Here is a 14761-nt window from a genome sequence, read left to right on the forward strand (position 1 = left end):
CTCTCAATTCCAACAATGGGATTAGCAGTGATGTGATCAGAAGTCAGCGTTCTGTGCAGCCTAATGCTTTAATAAGCGTGTTCCTTTCTTCTTCAACAGCCTGTAGAAGCCCTTTTTGATATTTCCAGTACATCCACTTTCATAGCAAACTTAGGTTCAGCCAGGATACCTATGCTGTGAGGGAACAGGGAGTATGAAGGAAAGATGGCATCAATAATTCAAGATTCCCAATGGCATGGCCGAACTTTTCAACCAATGATGGCAGCAGATGGTTAGCAGCGGCATTGGGAAAACTGAGACAACGGTCTTTGCCTGAGTAAAGACACAATAGCAAAACATGAAGCTCTGAAAGACACATGTATTACTTCCTGGGACTGAAGTGTAAATCAGTGTAACTACAATACAAGCTTGTAGATTGCAGATAAAGTGAAATCCTCAGAAAACAGGAGACAGAAGAAAGGAAGGCTAGAAAGCAAAAAATAAAAAATAAAAAAATCATGTGATCCATTACTATTGCAAACAAAGGCCATTCAAATGGATAAAAAGATCCAATCAGAGTGAATCCAGCTGGTAATTAATTAGCAAAAGAACCTGAAGCACTTGTGGAGGTACAAATTCAATCATTTTCTTTCTGTTCAGTCTGATAGTGTCAAATCTACATATGAATTCCAAGCTAACAACATTAGTCTGGGGCATTGTTTGTTAAAGTTGTTAGTTGAAGTATAGGGACCTTAATGCATTTTTTTAAAATAGAGAAATGTTTTTGTTTCAGCTGTTACTGCTGTATTGGGCATTCCAGATTAGGGTGAGGGAAGCTTCAACAATTTTAACAGTAGGATAAAAACAAATAATTTAGCAGCGCTATAAATACAACAAATTTATTATGGCATAAACTTTTATGGACACTAGACTATGGCATGGCAAACGTGCGAGTCCTTAAAGCTACCATAAAGCTTTTTGCTGGTTTTGCTGCAAGAAATTAGCATGGCTTTCTCTCTGGAAATCAATAGGAAGATGTGAACACTGGTCCCCAAAATTAAAATATTGTGTCCCTGCTAAATAGATGATAGTCTTACTCCCTAGGTAGGGGGGACTACAGGAGATATTACTCCCCTTGTTTATGCTTAAAGCAACAGTATAAAAAAATGTTGTGCATTGTAGTCTTTCTGGCAGATTATACAATGGGAGCACTTGTATAATACAAATAGCTAACTGGCTGAGAAAATATTACAAAATAGATCAATTGCTTGCTGTGGAAGGAGGCCTTGCTGTTTCAGGCCCTACCAGGAAGCATGAGACTCCTCTCTCCTCATGCTTGCTTACTAAGGGGATCCTAAATCCTGCACAGACTTTCAGAGTAACATTTTATTTATTCCGGTTTATGAACAGGACAGATAGCTAAATCCTGAGTGGAAAAGCAAATTCAAAACAAAACATTGCTCTTTCCCTCTTGGCCTTTCCATTTGAAGAACTGAAAACATTCAATAGAGTAGAAAGTTCTGTTCCTTGGGGCAAAGTTTTCTCCTCAAATAGGTATGTTTCTGTTTCTTTGTACTAGAATATTCCAGATGGTGGCACCTTTTTAGAGGTAACCATGCCATGCCTGTGTCCAGTAAGTAAAGTTCATAGGGCCAAGTTGTCAAGCCCATCAGCCTTTCTTAACATACATCCTACTTTGGTCTTTTTTTCAGGAGCTAGCTCCTTTCTCAAAGTAACTTGCCTACTTGCTAGGAGGAGGGAAAAGTGGTAAATAGGAAATAACCTTAGGCAGAGTTAACTTTTGTTTTTAAAAAAGGACAAACAGGATAGCCACCACCCCTCCCCAAAACCATCATTAGGGTCATTAAGATAAGGCTTCCATACGCAGGAACTACTTTACGCATGTTGGGTGGGGCCTCTATTTCTGCCCAACAAGGTTCCTTGGCCAACCCCCGCTTAGAGGGAATCGTTAAAAGAGAAAGAAAAAAGCAAGATTGCCACTTGCATTTTACCTGCCGTCCCTTTCCAGTCAGGAGGTGGGATCACACAACGGGTAGCTGAGAAGAAACAGGTTAGTTCACCATCTCCTTTGTTTGTTTGTGTTTGTTTGTTTGTTTGTTTGCATGTCCCGCTATATTTAAAGCTAATTCGTCCGAAATAATAAGTCCCCCTTCCTTTTCCCGTAGGCCAAATTATTGATGTGGCCCGTCGGTATATATTTTTTCCAAATCCCATCCCTTTTCGATTTGAAGGGGTGTGTGGACTGTGACGGGACAGCTAGCACGTGAAAGTTGCAATTATGTACTCCATTACCTGGGAGTAGCAATCCCCATTGAACTCAGCTGGCCTTGGCTTCCTCTCCCCCACCCGAGTCATCTTCATTTGGAACCGAATCAGGAAATACTACCTTGCACACCGTCTTACGCATTGGAAGTGGGGTTGGCGGCGGGTGTGCCTTAGTTAAAGACATCGCCTTACAGCGATTTACAAGCACTAAAATTCGAAGTTGTGCAGGATCTGGCTGCGACAATCGCTGCTGTCCAGCAAGATTTGTCATCCGTGTTAAGACTGCTGGGCGCAGGAAGGGGCAGAAGAGGGAGACCCAAGGCGTCGCCTTTTAGCAAAGCGCCCCCTTGAAGAGGAGCTTCTCTATAGGGGAGACAGTGGGGAGTAGGCGAAGGGCTTTTTGTCCACTTCGTCCTACCAAGGAAAACACGCACAACACATAAAATCCTCCCCGGCATGTTGCGATTCTCCATCTTTTGAGGATCTCCTGAAAGAGCCATGCTTTATTATCGTTTTTATATGCGTTGGAAGCCGCTGGAAAAAACATAACCAGATGGGAGGGAGGGTAATAAAAATTAAATAATAATAATAATTAATACAGCTAACAGAGCAGGAACTAGAACGGCTTTATGCCGCCGCCGTCATAGTAAGGGGTGGCTTTTAAGGTCACCGCTTTTCTAACCCATTTGGAGGTGTGGGTTTCCCCATCTACGCTGGTTGTGGGGCTGTGTAGGAAAGCTGCTTAGCAAAATTTTGGGTTGTCCCCCCCCCCCTTATCGGGAGTTTCGCGCCTCGTACGCGCCGCCTTCAGATAAGATAAAAAGATTGGCTCCGCTTCGTTGCAAACCTTCCCTCTCGAGAGGCCTTCGGAGAGGCCTGGACTCCACGTCCTATTTTATTCCTACCATTTTAAAATAAACAACCCAAAAAACCTAAACTAAAACACGAGTGCGGTTTGCGCATTAAAAAAAAACACCAGACGATTTTAAACTGGGCCCAACCACGCACTGTTAAAAAAAAACTCCCCCCCCCACCATCCTAAAGCAAACGTGGCAGCATTGGCCACGGCGCCAGAATGGAGTCGGGCTTTTGCTTTCGTTTAGCGAGGCTCAATATCGGTAGATATGATGAACCCTCCACCGTTTTCTCACGGGGGGGGGGGGCGCAAGATTGCACACCTCGCTCCCAACCTCCATACAATTCAGTCGGAGGTCTGAAGGGGGAAGGGGGGTTTCCACAGCACCTTCTCGCTTTCTCCAGTCCAATGCCTGGGACCCACCTGTAAAAAGAGTGCGTGGACATAGGGGGGAAAAGAGGGGGGGGGGGTTGAGCAGCATCTCGCGCTTCCCTGCTAATAAGATCTGATAAGGGGTTTTCCAAAGAGGCCAACAGCTGTTGGAAGCTAGGTTTAACCTTGAAGCTCCTGGGATGACCCTGAGCCAGTCGCATCCCAGCAACCAAGGTTTCTCAGCTTCAGTGTTTGGACAGAAGTATGATAAAAGGAAATCCTGGAACCTTTGCAAAACCCGCGCAGCTCTAGGACTTTTTCTAACAGGGACACACAGTAGGGTCCTGGGTGTGTAAGGGCAGGTTCAAGGCGCTGTGGTTTCTTTTTACAGATAAGGAAACTGAGGCTAGGAGCAGTGCTGGATTTACGTATAAGCTAAACAAGCTATAGCTTAGGGTCCCACTCTCTTGGGGGTACCCAAAAAATTTAAAGGGAAGAAAAACTGGAGGTACATTTCCAAAATATAAAATAAAACTTACATACAGCAACAGTGTTTTGTGTTGTGTAGGCTGCTATGATGTAAGTAATGGGCCCAGCCTGCTAGTCTGCTCCCTAAAATATCACTGGTTTGCTCATTTCTATATATATATATAGGGTGCCTACATTCTGCATGGATTGGTTGCATGGCAACATGTGCAATTGGCTTTAGATACATATTAGGTCCATAAATTACCATATAGCATATATTCAACACAAAAAACAGCGACAATTTGTTGTTGGCAAAGGACAGCTGGACGTATAAAGGGCCCCATTACCTTCAGTAGCTTAGGACCTCATCAAACCTAAATCTGGCCCTGTCTAGGAGGAAAAGTTGACATTTCTAAAGCTACCCACCCTTGTTGGGGCAGAACCGACAGTGGTTAAGTATTTCTGTTGTTTTACTTGATCTGTTGTGGAGGCAGCTGCCCCCCCCCCCCTTGGCTAGGCCCATGCTACTCACTGAGTCTGTGATAATGCACTTTATTTATGCAGACACCCATATTGACAAAATCTGATAAAACATACCCAATGAATTTTCTAAAACTCCCCAGCCCTAGGCTAGATTTAAATGATGAGGGATACTTATCCAAATAAAACTTAACAGCTGTAAAATCTGTTAAACATATAAAATGTTCTAAATTGACTTTTAAAAAATAACTTTTATTCAAAATTAAAACAAACATATTATCCAGAAACATATCATCCTTATTTCTCCCCCCCCCCCATTTTTCTCTGCCCCTCCTTCCTTACCTTAGGAGTGGGAAAGCGTTGTTTCTGTTACTTCTACCATCAAGATGCAGTGATAGAAAAGGAGGGGGGGAATCCACACCATTAGTTTAATGCACATCTAATGCACATTCAAAACACATGACTTCCCCCTTCTGTTGAATTTATGCTTGCTGTACAGTTAAAGGCACAGGGGCCTCATGGCTCAGAATGGATTTACTTCTCAGGTTCAGGCATCCATTAGGGGTGGCATCATCACCAGATTCCCAGCTTTCATTTAAAAGAAAAAAGAAAGCAGTATCTTTGGTGGCTCAGTCAGTAGAGCATGAGACTCTTACGCTCAGGGTTGTGGGTTCGAGTCCCATGTTGGGCAAAAGATTCCTGCATTGCAGTGGGTTGGACTAGATGACCCTTGTGGTCCCTTCCAACTCCACAATCCTATGATTCTAGCATCCGTAGGACGTGAGACAACTGACAAAATGTTCAGGCACTATTCCTCCCATACAGTGGTACTTCAGGTTAAGAACCTAATTCGTTCTGGAGGTCTGTTCTTAACCTGAGGTACCAGTTTAGCTAATGGGGCCCGCCGCCGCGCGATTTTTGTTCTCATCCTGAGTCAAAGTTCTTAACCTGAGGTACTATTTCTGGGTTAGCGGAGTCTGTAACCTGAAGCGTCTGTAACCCGAGATACCAATGTTTTTGTGTGTGAGAAACCTGCCTGCTCCCCCACCTACCCCCACAAAAAATCCTGGAGCTATCCACAACTTTAGGGTAACAATACTACTATTTAAAAAGAAAGTAGGTTCTAGTCACTTGTTCTTCAAAGGAAACCTGAGGTGGGATGATAAAATATTCATGTCCAGGGAAAGAAAACCAAACCAATTAAGCAACACAGGTTGGAAAAAGTCCTCCTTTAAATATTTCACTCGCTCTTTGTTGCCTAATTGTCAGCTGCTCTGTAAGGTTCAAGGGAGTAATCCTGTGGTAATGAGAGCCATGTCTCTCCTTCTCTCTGTCTCTCTCTCTCTCCCTCCCACCCACACAACATAGCCAAGGTCATGGGGCCGGCCATCTCAGCTGAAGTGTTGTTTTGCCTGCCGGTTAGGAGCTCATGTTGCACATTAAACTGCGATGCTCTGCTACTAGAGGAGTCATTTGCCTACAACACTTCTTCACTGATGTAATTAGAAGACAGCGCAGCGCAGCTGTTGGAGTGGCTCGGTTGGGCTCTCTTCCGCCTCAAGAACATCCGCGCAAATAGTGTGAAAGGGGGATGGCACAGTGTCATAGGTAAATGCGCCCACTTCATAGGACAAGATTGCAGGAAATGGAAACGGGGATTGCGGTGGGTGGGGAGCGCACAGGAACTGCTTAAGTGCCTGAGAGCTTAGTCCTGAGAAGCAGAGCCAACTGAATTACTCCCAAACGGATAGGATTACGACTGCCATGGCCACATCTAACAAAAGCACAATGCAAAGGTATCAAATCAGATCCTCTTCAGCCTGGGGCCTAATGTAACCTGGCACACAGACAAGGGGATGCGACAAGCAGCGGAGATATTTAATGCTTATTCTAGCACTAAACGCTGCAGCTTCCCATGGCTATGTGGGAGGACATCTTATCCAAAAGGAGTTTGGAAAACTTGCAATGGCCTCTTAATTGAGTTCTTTTTGGCGGGGGGGGGGGCCTTACCTAGTGACTGTAAACAGAAGTGGTGCATACCCGTTATTTTACGATGCTCTCTTCTGTTATGAAAGCTGTTGGCACCAGATAAAATTATGCATTCAGAAACAGTATTGCTACTGTAAACACACATTGGGCGGTGGAGGCTGGTCACTGTGGCGGAGCCTTCCCTCCTGAGAAGAATGTTAAAAAAAAAAAAAATCCCTCCCCAGCTTTCCTGTCTCAGACACATTTTGTACTTTCATTTTCACTCAGAGAAGCTCTTCAAACATTGTTAACTTTTTACGGATAATTTTATTCTTTCTCTTTTTGTAAACTGCTTTGATTTCTCTCTCCTCCCCCCCCCCCCTCATGGTGTATAAATTGAAAAATAAATAAATAAAGGTAATTAGTTCTCTGGCTAATTAGGTCTCTGCAGCACTCAGCCACTGCTAATCCAAAAGTGTAGCTATGTTTTTAAAAAGTCCCCACGTACCACGTAACTGATATTGGAATTAAAGGTAAACTGATTTTATTTAAATCAAATTGATTTAAATGACTAGACAGTAAGGCTTGATTAAATCATTTTTTTATAGAAAGACTCATTCTTGCTGGTATAATATTAATATTAACAAGAGATGAAGGCTTCATTTTTTTTACAGTTATATGAACAATTACTTATTTGGTTATACTGTACTATTAGAAATACAAAGACAGGTAATTATGAAATTGCTTATATTTTGACTCTTCAGCTATACTTTACTAAAACAATAACATAGCATATGTATCCATGTTTGTTAACTGATGTGGTTAAATGTTTTTTTTTAAAAAAAAACAACCAGACTGAGTTGAAGTTTAATATGAAAAACTTAAAACAAATCCTTATTTCCTGATGAATAGCCTTTGGACTATAATGTAACTTAAATGGAAAACTATCTTTAGAAAGGTGTTTCCTCCAAAAGCATTTTTTTTAAAAAAAAATCTGATTTATTTATTTTAAATCATTAATTTCTATCCACCCTGCTCAGAACGGTTTTCTTGAAAGCCACACCTCAAAACACATTCTTCATAGCTATCTAGGAAGAATGTGTGTGGTTACTAATTTGAGCATCTTGTTTTCAAATTAATATTTGTTGAGAGCAATGGTGGACAGTGTGTGTCTTTGTAATATCTATTTTCCACTTATTTTTGTGAATGGGTAAGAGGATTGGAAGGAGAAATGGTGGGTGTCTTCTGTGTGTGTTTTGCAACTTTCAACACTTGTGTGTTACTGGAACTGTAGGATTTGTGATAAGTATGGAGGTTTTGCATTCCTGTAAGTCAATTATTGGTTTAGTTAGGTCCTAAGTATTTGTACAACTACAATGCGTAAGTATCCACAGAATCTTTGCAAAGGCAAGATGGGGAGAAAACCAGAACAACTGGTCATGCCCCTGTGACCTCACTGGCCACACCTCCATGACTCCAGCCACCACTAACACTCAGTAGTCAAGACTTGCCAGCTGCAGCTTTGGCAAGTGGTCAGGTCACATAAATAGTACACCGTGGGTTTGTGAACAGTTGTGAGCAACTGTCCAAGTTACTGACATCAGAGTGCTTATGACATCGGGAAGCCTGATCCCTCTTGTCCCAACTGCTATTGCTGTGATGGCTTAGGCCAAGAAGCTTGTTTGAGACTGGTGAGATCTAGAATGCGTGTGGTTGCCTGGCAACGCTACAGCTATTCCTTGCAGGTCAATTCGAGACTCCATTTTATCACCCCCTTATTAAATTGCACGTCAGAAAGTTCTTTCACTTATTTTTCCCCCCGTCTCGCTCTTTGAAATCACAGATCCTTGCATGGAAACGAGAGCCATTCCAGGGAAGGAAGCCGTGTGCCCAAGTGATGTAGGAGGGCCCAAATCCAGCCGGGAGAAGTTTCTTCAAGCGTGGTATGAAAAACGGAAGCCCCAGACACACCCCACCGTGTCGTCTCAAGTGTCAGGGTGTGGGTCACCAGCTTGTGCTCCAAGCCAGGAGAATTGGACAAGGGACACATCCTTGTCACGTGCCTTTTTCTACCTGATGGTGGTGCCTCCCCCTCAGGCGCAATTGTACGCAAGTAGCCGGATGACGGCACAGTGCCCCCGCCAAAGAGACTTGCATCATGTGGCCCAAGAGCTGGAGCCGGAAGCAAATCCCAAAGAGGAATTCCTGCAGATCTGCGCTTCAGATTTGCTGCTCAAGTCTGCAGAGAGGAAGAGGCCACGGCTGCTGCCGCCAAACCGTAAGATGCACGTGGAGGTGTTGAAGAGGCAGGACTCGCCCCCACTGCAAGAGTGCCAAAGAAGTCCTGTCCCCCTGGAGTACAGCCATCTGATCGATGCCATAGAGATGACTAATCTGGCAGACCTTCCCGAGATAGAATCCTTCTATCGAAGTTTCATTCTCGGGCAGAAACGGAAAGGATATTCCAGGAGGGATGGGCAGCTTCGCCTACAGGCAGAGTATCGGCTACCTCCCAGGGCCACAGAACCACCTTCCTGCCAACAGGGTGCCAGGAGAACCGCCAGGATGAGATGCACACAAAACCGGAAGCTGAGCCTGAAGAGGAGCGCTCCTCTGTCTGAGCTCACAGTGGCGACCAAACGGTCTGTGGACTCTTCTCAAAACGGCCACCTTCCGCCAAAGAAAAGATATACCCAAGGCTTCTTCTAGGGACACATGCTGCAATATTGGCAGTGTACTAGGAGCAGTCGGTACACAGGGTTTTTAAATTGGGGAGGATTTTCCTTCTCCTTTTATATATATATGTATATATATTTATATATTTTAGCATAGTCCCTAACTGAGGTATTTAATAAAGTAAGTTAATTTTGTACTTTTCAAATAAACTCTTTTTAATGTTTGTATATTTACTTCCTGGTGCCTTTTCGTCATTTTCGCCTCTCTACACATACTTAAGAGCAAGTTCTTGGTGGTTCGCGCTGCGATTCCCATTTTTACAAAATGGGAACAGATAAATAATCTTCCCAAGATTTTCTTAGTCCCCTGCCTGCAGAATCTAAACCTAGCTCTAGTCTCCCTCGCAGTACTATACAGGCCCCTTCATCAGTTTATATTTCTTCATATATGGAGGAATAATTTTTTAAAAATAAGATTCATTTGATTACAAGGCATTTTTTACCTTGCCCTGTAACAAAGCAGCTTGTTTGTAGGTTTAGTAAGGATAATTTTTATCATTATCACACACTTCATTCTCTGGGTGTTATACTGTGTTTTTGATTGGTGCATAGAATCAAACCTAAATTAATATGATCTGTTACCTTTGGAAGGTTAGGATACAGTTGGGATTCCACCTTTGGTCCAGTAAACTGGACTAGATTGAGAAAATTGGTAAAATCCCCTGGAAAGCAACCTAGAAAGGCATTAGGCAATTACACTGAAAGGCTGAGTGGTCTATAATAAACCCTTCCAGGTGAGATTTATCTGCCTTTCACAGAATGTGGGGAACTCATGGCTTATAGAACAAGTTTCATGTGACCACGGAAAGCACTACAAGCATCTAAGTGAAGAGGCTCACTTCCCGCGCTGCAGTTGCAAGGCTGTTAAACATTTCAGAGGGCGTCAAAATGAGGCAACAGAGTTTCTTGGTCAAATTAAAAAGCATGTTAAAAGTACGGGTTTATTTCACAACAGTTCAATGTAGTGTCCACACACAAATCAAGTTAAATTTGATTAATTTTTCCAGCTCTGATCAGCTACAGAAATAAGAATCTACCTGAGTCTGCAAAACTACTTAACAGTAACATGACCAAAAAACCCCACACCCCTTGCAATTTCCTCATTTGAAGGAGAAAAAAAAAGTTACAGCAGCCACAGGAATCTAAAATGACATATATTATTTCATTCAAGATTTTTTTTTTTAAAAAAAGAACTCTTCTAAAATATATCTATTGAACAAACACCCAGTATGATTTTTTTTAAAAAAAATGTACAAAAAATAATCTTAGTCAGAGGTAACAGTATTTATTTTTTAAAAAAATCTCTGCACCCAAGGCAGTAATATTTATAATTTAAAACCCATCCCAGTAGAAATCTTTTATTTTAAAAGAAATTGTGCAAACGATTGAAGAATTGCAAAAACATATCCAGAGGCATGAAGGGAAACAGGCCAAGGGAAGCATTCCAGCCTTAGTGCAAGGCTGGCATCTCAAAGAGAAAATGAGGGCTTCAGGTGAGGCACAGTGAAGAGGATGATAAGCAGGTGAGTGGCCAGGCAAGACTCAGCCCTGCAACTGAATCCAAGGCCACGGTCAGTGGGTGTCTCTTCCAGTGGACGGTGGGCCTGTAGTCAGTAGTGTTATGGCACTCTTTCCAAACGTCAGACATCACGGAGACACTGCAGGAGCACAATCATTCTGCTGGGAAGAGAAAAGGGCAGAATTATTTTACACAACCTGAAGAGGCTGTTGCTTTCTTGGGCATAGGTAAAGGTAAAGGGACCCCTGACCATTAGGTCCAGTCGTGACCGACTCTGGGGTTGCGGCACTCATCTCGCTTTATTGGCCGAGGGAGCCGGCGTACAGCATGTGGCCAGCATGACTAAGCTGCTTCTGGCAAACCAGAGCAGCGCACGGAAATGGCGTTTACCTTCCCGCCGGAGCAGTACCTATTTATCTACTTGCACTTTGATGTGCTTTCGAACTGCTGGTTGGCAGGAGCAGAGACCGAGCAACAGGAGCTCACCCCGTCACAGGGATTCGAACCGCAGACCTTCTGATCGGCAAGTCCTAGGCTCTGTGGTTTAACCCACAGCGCCACCTGCGTCCCTTTTGTTGTGCACAGTCTAATGCATATTGCACTTTTGTGAAAACGCATGGGTATGTTTTTGGTGAAGAATGTGTGTGTGTGTGTGTGTGTGTCCCAGCCTGGTTGGACTCAAATATATAATTGGACGCAAACTAATGTTTTGAAAATGCCAGTCTCACAATAGCAAGGCATTCAGCACCCTGAAGTAACACTTTTGACGGTTGCATATAATTTCTGCAATCTCCCTATCTCCTGTTATACATCATTGGTGGGAGCTGGCAGAGGAACAGTCTACATGCCGCCCAAGTTGGGGGCATCAAGTTATGCTTTTTAAGTATGGTTTATAGAGTGAACTCTGGTTTATAGAGTGAACTCTGGCCAGGTTCCCAGCTGCAGTCTACCTTTAAGGATGAAAATTGCAGAGAATGGGAGAAAAGTGAGAAGTTACTTCCTCATTTTTGTCAAGTACTTTTTTGCAGAGGTGAATTTGAATGGGAGAGACATAAAAATACTCTAGAAGGCATTGGCAGCCATTATCTCAAGAACAAAACTGCATGAAGACAGCAGAGGAGGCCAAGCCTGGCATTGAGGTCAAATCTTTGTTAAACTATTATTTGTGGAAGCTACTGTTTCCCATATTCAGCCAAAATGAAAAACTGATCTGTTACAAACCATGAGCAGAAGCTTCAAGTTTTCTGTTCATGGTTTGTAAGACACCAGTTTTGGCATAAGGAAGCTACATAAAGATGTATTTTTATAACAAATCATACTGTTTTCTCTAAATACAGCTATAGCATATATACCCACATACCTCCTCCATTGCTTAGTCTGTGTCCTATTTGAATTCTCCTTGAGTTTTTGTCACTATAACTCCTGCAAAGACAAAATCGCCATATGGAAACTGTGACAGACAACTTGTACCATTCTGGTTCTCAACACCAAAATCTCCATATGCCTGTAGATAGAGGCGCCTTCTCTCCCACTTCCACCCCCCCCATCAAATCCTAAAAGTAAGTCATATGTGGCAACCTGTATTCTACTGGTTCTCCTTTTGCAAAAGAAGAATTGCCTCCCTAGTGCCAGGGAGTAAATCCATGGGACCCAATTCACCCACCCCCCTCTTCGACACCAGCTGACTTAATGTTGTTTTTTAGATCTGTATCTCCTTCCTGGTCGACAAGTCCTAAAAATGAAAGACGTCTGCCCTGAGCTATTCACAAGATTGGGATAGTGGGTATCTTAACTCAAGTTGGGTGTAAAGATCTTAATTAGAAAGCAAAACAACAACAACTCTCATATCAGAATGTACAGAGAAATACAAAATCTGTTCAGTGTTGGCAGCAGACTTAATAGATGATTAAATATTTGAGAATGCGAAGGAAGCCATTGAGGAACACAGCACCAGGTTTCAGGGTTGCTAAATAGATGTTCTCCGATGTTCACTATGTCACTTCCCTTCTATCACAAGGACAGAACAGTTTAACTCCCCAAGTTCTAAGAGAAACCATGGACACTCACCCTTTTCCACCCTCCAGAGTGCTTTGGATCTCTTTTAGAACTTCTGAAAAGGGAGGGAAAAAACATTCATGCGAAAGAAGTGCATATATTCTTCAATCTCTAGTATTCAAGAAGCAGTTTTACTTCCACTGTTGGAACAGTTGTTTTTTTAAGCCCCATCTTCCAAAGATTCTGCTGACAGGACTTTTAAAAGATAAATGTTTTAATTATTGATTTCCTTCTCTCTTGCTGGAATTTTCATGCAGAATTCATTTTATTTTAGCTTATTGTGGTTTATATTTTAATGCTTTCATTGCTATTAAGCTGTCCAGATAACTTTGCTACTGAGCAACAGATAAGTACCATTAATAAATAAACGAACTTTAACCATTCCTACAGAGCTGACATGAAATTCACATTTTATCCTTAAGGAAGGATGACATCTAGATGATGTTGTGTTCAACTTACTGTCTAATATAACAGATCTATGTCCAGAATGTATTTGATTAAAAGTTGGGCAATAACTTTGTTTAGATTCAGAGTAACTGAATACAATCCTGTTGTGCTAAACAATTGCCAGTGTCTTACAACCAATGTGCCAAGGAGGAGACCAAACATAGACATACAGATATTATTTTAGCTTGCTCAGTTGCACTTCAGAAAGAATACTATGCGGCATAAAAGCTTGCAGCTAGCATTCAACAGAGAAAAGGGTGTGCGTACTTTGTGTTTCTCAAGGTTGCTTAGGTCTCAAGTTTAGGTATTTTTTCCCTTTAAATCCATAATTTCGCCAAACAAAGTCTTTAAAGTTGGATGCCAGCATTTGTAGTGCCATGTCAAAAAGGAAACATGTGCATAGTGGCAGATGTGCACAAAATGGTCCACCCCAGCTGAAGCCAACATGCGTAGGATGTTTCTTTTGGCAACCATGTACACAAATAATAGCATTTCTGGTATCTCTATTTGGGGCAATTTCTCCACAGACCCTACACTCATGGCTGAATTAAACACTGAAACACTGGCTGCTTCCACACCAGATATTTACTGTGGAACAACCACATTTTGTTCAGTCACTTTTTACAGGGCATTGGCATGATACTGTGATTGAAAGACCCCCTCTCACATTTTCCCCATTAGGCTTTTACTTTCCTTCCCCTCAAATTCAACCTACTTATAGTCAATATAGCTGCTATTAAGCTACTATTCTGGTCATTATCTCCCTCCCCCCACCCCAAATTGCAGCAGAGGTGCAGTGAGGGGAGGGGGCTATTTAACTCGTCCCATACATACAAAGATCCCAATGAAAATTGCTTCTCTCCAACAATTGAGGAAAGAGGGACTGACCACTTGGCTACAGAGTGTGTTTAGAAATCTGCTATCCCACTTCCGCCTTAAAGCAGAACAGCAATGATTGGGAACTTCCAGCTCTGGAAGCACCCAACAACAACATATGTCAGTACAGTGGTACCTCGGGTTACATATGCTTCAGGTTACAGACTCCGCTAACCCAGAAATATTACCTCAGGTTAAGAACTTTGCTTCAGGATGAGAACAGAAATCATGCTCCGGCGGCACGGCGGCAGCGGGAGGCCCCATTAGCTAAAGTAGTGCTTCAGGTTAAGAACTGTTTCAGGTTAAGAACGGACCTCCAGAACGAGTTAAGTACTTAACCCGAGGTACTACTGTATAGCAAGTTTACTCACTATTAAATGTACCAGTTTTAAAATGGCAAAATGCTTCTGAAGGCTTTGTGTTTACCCTCACGAAAATTCATGTGAGATAGGTCACAATTTATCCCCATTTTACAGATGTGGACATGATGTTGGGATATCCATTGCCCAATGTGTAGATCAGGTCCTCCTAGTGCAATAGCCACAGAACTCTGAATGTCTGCTGGATACTGATGTGCTAAGCACCAAAGAGCAATTATGAGATGCCATTGGGCAGCTGTACACAAATATAGACATGTTCAGGTATGTTACTGGTCAACTGACTGCCTAACAGAGGCAAACTCATGAAGACAACATCCCTAAGAGAAATCTACCTAATGTT

At 42.6% G+C, this 14761-nt stretch overlaps 2 protein-coding genes and 1 long non-coding RNA gene across 12 annotated transcripts in view; 1 reads left to right on the top strand and 2 right to left on the bottom strand.

The window, feature by feature from the left end:
- Positions 1 to 374: 374 nt before the first annotated feature.
- LOC310672572 lies at positions 375 to 2370 on the bottom strand. The gene is made up of 3 exons (XR_014508661.1): positions 2293 to 2370; positions 1763 to 2036; positions 375 to 465 (listed from the first exon to the last, which is right to left on the bottom strand). It is a non-coding gene; the product is annotated as an uncharacterized lncRNA (long non-coding RNA).
- LOC310672554 (uncharacterized protein) lies at positions 1949 to 9316 on the top strand. 3 transcript variants are annotated; one of them, XM_083429959.1, is made up of 2 exons: positions 1949 to 2050; positions 8253 to 9316. In XM_083429959.1, exon 2 carries the CDS (start codon positions 8261 to 8263, stop codon positions 9116 to 9118), a length of 858 nt encoding a protein of 285 aa, XP_083286085.1. In that variant the 5' UTR covers positions 1949 to 2050; positions 8253 to 8260; the 3' UTR covers positions 9119 to 9316. The 3 variants fall into 3 exon arrangements, with proteins under 3 accessions (XP_083286085.1, XP_083286084.1, XP_083286086.1); XM_083429958.1 differs by lacking the exon at positions 1949 to 2050 and adding an exon at positions 7485 to 8154 and having other exon boundaries at positions 8253 to 9257; XM_083429960.1 differs by lacking the exon at positions 1949 to 2050 and adding an exon at positions 7485 to 8100 and having other exon boundaries at positions 8253 to 9257.
- A 730-nt stretch (positions 9317 to 10046) lies between these two features.
- Positions 10047 to 14761, bottom strand: part of LLGL2 (LLGL scribble cell polarity complex component 2) — a 66537-nt gene continuing 61822 nt past the window's right edge. For 5 of the 8 annotated variants that reach the window (XM_083429866.1, XM_083429862.1, XM_083429867.1 and 2 more), the window contains exons 24-26: positions 12731 to 12773; positions 12024 to 12085; positions 10047 to 10824 (exon numbers count right to left, since the gene is read on the bottom strand). In XM_083429866.1, the coding sequence (XP_083285992.1) occupies positions 10817 to 10824; positions 12024 to 12085; positions 12731 to 12773 (113 nt within the window). In that variant the 3' untranslated portion in view covers positions 10047 to 10816. The remainder of the gene's footprint in view (positions 10825 to 12023; positions 12086 to 12730; positions 12774 to 14761) is intronic. The other 3 variants (XM_083429864.1, XM_083429865.1, XM_083429861.1) reach the window with 1 other exon arrangement.

The sequence above is a fragment of the Podarcis tiliguerta genome, assembly GCF_965153285.1.
Source record: "Podarcis tiliguerta genome assembly, chromosome: 2".
In the NCBI taxonomy this organism is placed as follows: Eukaryota; Metazoa; Chordata; class Lepidosauria; order Squamata; family Lacertidae; genus Podarcis; species Podarcis tiliguerta.

Bases quoted from the DNA above. Each gene is read 5' to 3' on its own strand.
- LOC310672554 (XM_083429959.1), top strand. From the start codon at position 8,261: ATGGAAACGAGAGCCATTCCAGGGAAGGAAGCCGTGTGCCCAAGTGAT.